The sequence below is a fragment of the Podospora pseudocomata genome (assembly GCF_035222375.1).
Source record: "Podospora pseudocomata strain CBS 415.72m chromosome 1 map unlocalized CBS415.72m_1.2, whole genome shotgun sequence".
NCBI lineage: Eukaryota > Fungi > Ascomycota > Sordariomycetes > Sordariales > Podosporaceae > Podospora > Podospora pseudocomata.
Window position 1 is genome coordinate 1027658 of NW_026946364.1, and position 7478 is coordinate 1035135.

General features: G+C 51.9%; 1 protein-coding gene across 1 annotated transcript; it reads right to left on the reverse strand.

Annotated features, from left to right (window-relative positions):
* Positions 1-83: 83 nt before the first annotated feature.
* On the reverse strand, positions 84-4841 carry OSH6_3 (Oxysterol-binding protein OBPa). The gene is made up of 8 exons (XM_062883202.1): positions 4480-4841; positions 4221-4298; positions 4056-4162; positions 3883-3993; positions 3548-3826; positions 3225-3474; positions 2862-3175; positions 84-2808 (listed from the first exon to the last, which is right to left on the reverse strand). Exons 3-8 carry the CDS (start codon positions 4073-4075, stop codon positions 2325-2327), a joined length of 1458 nt encoding a protein of 485 aa, XP_062747540.1. The 5' UTR covers positions 4076-4162; positions 4221-4298; positions 4480-4841; the 3' UTR covers positions 84-2324.
* Between the last annotated feature and the right edge of the window lie 2637 nt (positions 4842-7478).

Below are 7478 nucleotides of genomic sequence, written 5' to 3' on the forward strand. Positions count from 1 at the left end.
CACACGCTACCGGTAGCAGATTCCGTGCCTCTTTTCGATTGATGTATTACGTACTTCGTGTTTGATGAAAACCACCAGAATGTGCGGCTTCTTGATAACATTTACCCGCAGACTTGGCGAGTTTGCTATCGTGCTGTATCATTATCGTCAACTTCGTCTTCTCTAGCATTTTGTCCTGTTAATGCCCTGCCTCCCAGACCCGACCTCACCTGCCCCATCAGCAGAAAGCTTGTTCCCTCGAGCGCGGAAAAAAAAGCAAAAAGAAAACCCTCTCCTAGCGCCCCGTCGCGATGAAGCACGCCGTCCAACGCCCTTCGCCCCGCAATCTTTCCGGATCCGAGAACGGGCACTGCTGCTGCTCGCTAGCTTAGGGTCAACGGCCGATATTGCGGCATGGGGTAGGTAAGCTACCCTAACGATGTTCGGCTCATGGTCCGACGACACTGGCCTTGTGGACGCCGAGAGAAAAACCCCAAGCAGGGGCAGGCACTCCTGTTGAGAAGAGGGTTCATCATCTGAGACCGACGAAAAGGGCTCCATGTGAAAAGCATGTGAGCCAGGATGTAACTCGCCAGATCGTAGATTGATCAACGATAAAATTGCGCAAGGCAAGTTCAAAAACCCACCCGGCGAATGTTTCGAATGATCAGCAAGAGACTCCAGTTCTCACGATCCTGTCCGTGAACACGGAGCCCATATGGCGTGGTGTTGTATTACAAAGGGGTGCGCCCACGCTTTGACAGGTGGGGAGGGAGGCAAACGTGTGGAGAGTTGGGCCGAGAACACTACTCGTCGCGGACATTTGTTGCTGCTGCCTCGTGAGGCTACCTGTCGCCATCTAGGACTGGAAAGACTGTCCGGTTTGCGTGGTATCCTGGGGCTTATTGTTGCAGGACAAATTGGGTGTGTCGTGTATTACTTTCGGTCCGGTTCCGCAGCCCCGGGAAAGGGAATGAGCCAGCCGGCTTCTGTCCGTCAGTGACAAGAGAACCAACCTGTCTCCGAACATGGCTGCGGTAGCATTATAGGTGACCACCGTATTCTGCGAGTCTGTGGTGAAGAGCAGTCCTTTCGTGCGAGAATGGCCCGCAGTGATCCAAGGCATTGCGACGTTGAAGAATTGCGGATGCTACATCCGAACAATGGGAAAATCTCTCCCCAAATGAGACCACTTACCTGGCAAGGGCCTCCTGATTCGATCTCGCGATGAACCAAAACGGATGGTGAACGGTCGATCATGGGCGGCTCCAGATCCGGTTTGGTACCTATCTTGTTAGTGAACGGCATGATAACGACATGCCGCCTTGCGCCTCAAATCAACCGGTATCAAGGCTGAACGAAGCCGCAGTAAGGGATGACAAGCAGGACGACGGGTCTTGAATACTCCTGAGTGGTACCATGGTTCTCACTTTTCGGGTTCCTACGTCCCCTGGCTCCGCCAAGGGGCTCTCAATCCGAACGGTTGGGTCCCCGGCAGCGGATGTCTTTCCATGTTGATGCTGTCCCGACGGTCAGCAAATCCTCTCCCCAGTACGGGTTCGTAGAAAAGCGGGGTGAAGCCAACTGGCAAGAAAACTCTTGAGGCGCGAAGGATTCAGATTGGACGGCTTCTTTAATGACAGGATGGCTGGTCTGTCCTTGATGGCAGCGAGGGCGAGAAGAAGATTGAAATCAAGGTTGGTCAAGGGCGCCGGAGAATTGAAAGCAAAACCCAGGAAAGTGCGGTAGGTATCTAAGCGTGTTACTAATGGTGGCTTTCTCGAGTTGAGGGAAGGAATGACTTGACCAAGGACACCATGGACGACTAATACACAACGTAAACTTCCTAACCCTTAGCTACGTTATAGACTATATTCCTCATGAAGTGTGAAATAAACTGTGCCACTAGCAGGAAGGAAAAGGCTGACGCAGTGACCCAGAGGCGGCTCAGGGGCAACCACACATCACACAAGACACACGAGTTCTGAATGTTCATGATTTGCATTTCCCAGGAGTTGATCCCAAACCAGAAATAACAAAACAAAAATGTCCCCCACACTGAATGAATGGCCGGGGTAGAGCCCATGTGCCAGAATCAAAATGCCAAAAGCGCCTCCCTCCTTTCCTTCCTTTGTTTCCACCAGGTATCATTGTCTACTGTTGATCGACCAAGGAAAAATGATTAGAGCCTACACTCACCAATCTCCACTTTGACATTGACCTGGTAAAACCATTTCCAATCCTCCTTTTGTTATGATGTATGCTTATGCCCACCAGACCATGATGCTATAGACTTGAAAGAAAAAAACTACAGTTTAAAAACGCCCATGATGATGCCGAGTGTTTTACCCCTGGGCGTCAACAAAGACGTCATCTTGTGAGTCTTCTGTGTCGGCTCGCTTGGGATTCGCAGGCAAGGCCTTCTTCATGTCGTCGTGGAAGTCAATTAGCGGCCCGGCCTTAGCCTTGTCGCCTGTTGCAGCCAACATTGTCTGAATCTCTGCTGTACTGCGATGGTTGGGGTCCAAGGGAGGCTTCTCCCCTTGAGTTTGTTCCAATGAAACACTGCTTGCTTTCGTGGACATAGAATCTTCCGAAATCTTGGTTGGTAGGGTCGGGGTCAGGGCCGGTGCTCTGCTGTCATCGGCTGATGGTCCGTCATTGTTGAGATTGATGAGATTGCTGTCATTGCTGTGGGCTGTCTGAGGGCGTGGCTCAGAAAATGATGCTCTTGGTGGTATCACGATCCTTTTCTCACATTTTTGGCCTGGGATGATTGGATAGATGGCCATGATCTGAGCTGCCTGCTTCTCTGGTGTCTTTCCGTCTCTGTACACAGTTGTTAGCTTGTGCCCTCAAATTGACCGACGATGGCGTCAAACATTTGAGCATTGATAATCCACTCGAGATCTTCCTCGCCTTCCTCGGATCCGCCAGGACCGCCTCTAACTCTCCTAAACAGTCTGGGGTGCCATTCGACACCCTCATTTGCTCTCAAAGCAGCCTCTTCGCGCTGGGTCTCCTCGATTTTCGTCTTTTCGTCGGTTGCCAGCTCATGGTTACGTTCTTTGACTGCTTGGGCAGTCTTAGCCCACAACCTTTGAGATTCTCGTTCTTCTTGTTCCTCAAGCGGTCGGCTCAGAGGGGGACTATGCTTTGACTTCGTGGCGTTGAAGAACATCTCCTTGTGGCCAGTCTATAGGATTTTAGCATTGTGCATCATAGCGGCGCTCAAAATCACGTACCTTGACGTTTCTGAGAAACATCTCTTCGCTCCACAGTCCTGAAAGCTCATAGAGCACCTCGCCCGTTTCCTCATTTTTCACCGTTCCACCAATGGCATTATACGTGCCGCTGACCCAGCCCTTGGTTTTGAACTCAATGTCGGCAACAAGGCCGGTCTCTGGACATCTCACATAACTGTGATCTCCCAGCTCATATTTCATTTTACCAAAGAGAATACCTCTTGCGTACATGTTCGGCTGGGTGAGGATGCTAAATAGTCGAATTGTGTTAGTGCATTGTGCGAAGCTGCAGCAGTGCCGGAACATAGGGTGCATATGCTTACTATCTTTCTCCCTTGGTAGGATCCTTGCCGCGATTTTGGAGGGTCAAGATAGCAATGCCTTCCATCATGCTAGCGGCGGAGTTACCCAGGAATTTGCTCCTGGGTTTTAGCGTCCCATCCACCCGAATGTGGTGACCAGGTACCATATAAAAGTAGCTCGACTTTGGAGGATGGTGAGAGGTTTGTTCGGAAATGTAGTACGCTCTGGTGTTGTCGGGGAAGTCCCAGTAGCACGAGAAAATCTCGCCCAGAATGGGATTCAAAGGCTTCTTGACACCACTAAACAGGCGGGTTAGTAAACAGGCATGACTGGTTAGATATCAGAAGGGACTCACGGAGGGCGAATGTGCCAGCCGCTCAGGTAGAATTTGACGACGCCTAAAAATCTTTCGACCGGATCGTCAATCTGAGGAATCGGCAGCAGCATTTCGGGATGGCACATAAAGCTATAGCGGTTGTCAGCTTCAGTCCTCCTCTCTGTTCCTTTGAGTAGCGGAGGCAAGCGTACTTTGTGATCCTTTCCAGCATGGAACGGGGCTCCAAGATGAAGGTAGGCAGAACGACTCTACTCAGATCGGCACCAGGTCTCAACTGGGATATGATGTGGGGAAAGGACTGGATACCGGTGTCAGTAGGCGTATATGACCGGATAGCCCTGGAGTGGGTGACAGACCGTTGCCCTGATCGGGCTCGACTACGAGGGTATCATCTTCGATAGGGTCTGATCCGTCGACAGAGGATCCTCGGCTGCCTACGAAGAAGCGGCATGTTAGCAACAAATATGGTCATATATGATCCCGGATGTCCAGTCTCTTGCCTCCCTTGGTGATGCTGTCGGTGCGCCGGTGATGAACTTCAACTGGCTCGCCGTCTACATGATGCATCTGCTCAAAATAGGCTCTTGACAAAGTGGAATCGCATGCGACTCACACTAGCATTAGAGGTTGCCCTTCGGCGCCCGGAGACGAGTCCCATGACCATAGTTTCAGACTTCTGTTTCCTTTCGACTTCACCACTACTCGCGGCCTTTTCGGCAGAAAAATGTTGAGGAAAATAGAGAAAAGTGGAGATTTGGAGGGTAGGATGCACGATGGAGAGTCGGAAGAGCTGTCAGTATCTTGTACTCGGCACGGTATTGCTGCGCTATGGTGTTGCGAAGCCAGGAGAAGGTCGAATTCTGGTGCCTAGAGGCTTCGCAAGAGGAAACAGAAAAAATTACGTCGTTGATCTCTTTACAGGCAACACCAGGCTCCGGATGACGAGCGGGATTCGCAGCTGCCAGAACGGCCGGGGCGGGGCAGGGAGCTGGGTGGAGGGTCTGGACCAGGGGAGCAATGACGTGGGGTCCTTGTCAACAGGCGCCTTTTACATCATTTGTTGGGCAACAGATTTGATGGACATCAAAGACACTCAGTACATCAAGCGCGGTGAGAGACCGGCAACGCCTAGACGACACCTCATGCGCCCCAAGACCACGAGGCCTTTCTAAAGAGGGCAGCTGGAAAGATGATTCCGAATATGTGCCCTCTTTTACACCATAGAGCATCTGCAAGTGCTCTCCTAAATGTCTTGGATCGAAGACTTTGGAAGAGATTCTTCTTCCATGCCATGCCTACCCACGTGGTGGGGGTGAGGGACGGAAGAGGGGTTCAGTCCGACCCCGCAGGAAGTCGCTGTTCTTTGTGCCGCCACCGTCATGGCAGCTGTAGCGGCGGCATTCGAACACATGCGCCGGTGCACCCGTCAACGGGAACGATCAAGATCGGTGATGGCGGAGTTGAAGTGGATTCTTATAAGTCTACAGAGCACCCAGGATCCGGCAAGGTCGACCCGGGGACTACAACTAGTTACCGCAGCTCATGGTATCGTGCAACCCTAACCCTCACGATACTGGCCCAGGCTTGAATTCATATCTTGTGCATGTCTCATCGAAAGACGAAGATGCATATATATGCTGTAAACAGGGTATCTATTCGTGTAGCGCCAGCACTTACATATATAGCAGGCATAACATCTGAGGGTACGTGTTCTTTAGATCATTCTTCCTGCCATGGTCGTCAACTATCTCGATTCCTCGCTCAATCTCACCACTCACAACAGATGTGTAGGGCTCAGTCTGGAAACCGATGTCACTGAGGTTATAGATGGAAGCATCGACTGACATGAATCACAGCACCGGTTGAGGTTGCACAACACATAGAATTCCAGATACCGCCGTGGTCCAGACTCGCCCAACTGCCTAGGCGGCCGAATGGTGGTCTGGGGACCTGAAGCCCATGCCTGTGGGCTAGTGCAAAATTTCAGATGGTTCCTCACCATGTTGAAAATGAAGGATCATTGATAATTACTGCATCAGCCGAGCAGGTCGAGACATGATTTTCAAGCAGGAGATAAACCAGTTCTTTCTAGACATCAATATCATCACAGGTTAGGTAGTACAGGTACGCACTGCCCCTTCCTTACCTTGATTACGGATGATGAACCCTTCTTTTGACGTTGAATTCCTGGAGCCGCAGATCGACATGGATAGACGGCCCCCAGTGCCGTTTCAGGCGTGGGCACGCTAAAAGCCATTGATACCGCTGCTTGGCCGTCTTGCAGCATGCCCGGTCCAGGTTCCGGGCAGGGCAGGGCAGTACGACACCAGCACACAAAACCCCCAAAATATCATCTCGTGAAGATCGTTCAGCTGCACGCTTAATGCACCGTTACATCAGGGCCTTAGTATACGATTCCACGCTGCCTTCGTATTGATGAAGTCTTTTATCATCGGAAGCCAGCCAACCAGGTGCTTGCTTGGCCGACGAAACAGCCGATGGATGCCCAAGTCACGAACGTGGAGACTGGAGGGATTACTGCAGCGGGAAGATGGGCCCGTTCTCGACCCTGAAACATTGAGCCATCTCCAGCCAGCTTCACCTCAAGATCTTCAGCAGACAGAAATGGGGGTGGACCGGCCAGGACATAACAAGACAAAAACATGGAAAAAAGAGTGTGACGAGAGAGTAAGCTTCCCTCCCTTCTGCAATTGCTTGCCTGCTTCGTTGGCCAGCTCGCAAAGGAGTAGTAACACACGAGTCCGGACTTTTGAGGCGCGGGCATTGGATTTCCATTCTCTCAAGACGCAGTTCAGGTGCATCCACTGCTGAGCGGCTGTCTCCCAGTTTAGAAGTAATTCCCTTGTATCACTGGCGGTATGATACCTCGCTGGATAGCCCTGGTGCCCCGCATTACCCGCTAACATCAACCCTCGCAGCAGCAAGGTTTCCCGCACGTCCAGTTCATCCCAGGCCCGCACCACATACCACGGGTCCACGAACCACCACAACTTTGTCTCATTTTTCCCATTGAACATAAAACTTGTCCTCTCTCACCACTCTCCCCGAACCCGGCTGCCCGATCCGTCATCTCTGGGCTCGATCGGAGCCATATGCCACCACGAAGCCCATACGAAAGGGTCCAGTCGGCAGCTCCACAATACATTGTTGGGCTGCCAGAGCATCGACGACGAGCACATGCCCGCCTTCCGTTCCGGTCGTGGAAGCCAGCTTGCCAGTACGACCGGCAATTTCCTGCCCACACGCAGCAGCAACAACGACTGGACAACGAACAGTACAAGCTCAATGATGGAGAACGAACCCCCGCCATTTCTTTTGCAGGATGATGGCAAGGGATCAAAAGGGTCGAATCATGGGGAAGCTCTTTGGACGCGACCGAGATCGAGACCGAAAGGGTCACAGGGTGCCGCTGATTCTCGTGACCTCAACGACTTCTTCCATGGTCCTGGCGACACATTACAGGTCACCCATGCGGGCCCCTCCCATGCTCGCGAAACTCGACACCAAGAGCATTTCGCGATACCCCAATGCGCTTCAGGTTCAGGGGACCGGAAGCAACAACTCGCAACAATCCCTTTCCATACGATCCCAAA

Coding starts and splice junctions, on each gene's coding strand:
- OSH6_3 (XM_062883202.1), bottom strand. CDS start 4,075: ATGCTGGAAAGGATCACAAA. Junction 3,994..4,055: donor ATGCTGGAAAGGATCACAAA/GTACGCTTGCCT, acceptor CAACCGCTATAG/CTTTATGTGCCATCCCGAAA. Junction 3,176..3,224: donor TGTTTCTCAGAAACGTCAAG/GTACGTGATTTT, acceptor AAAATCCTATAG/ACTGGCCACAAGGAGATGTT.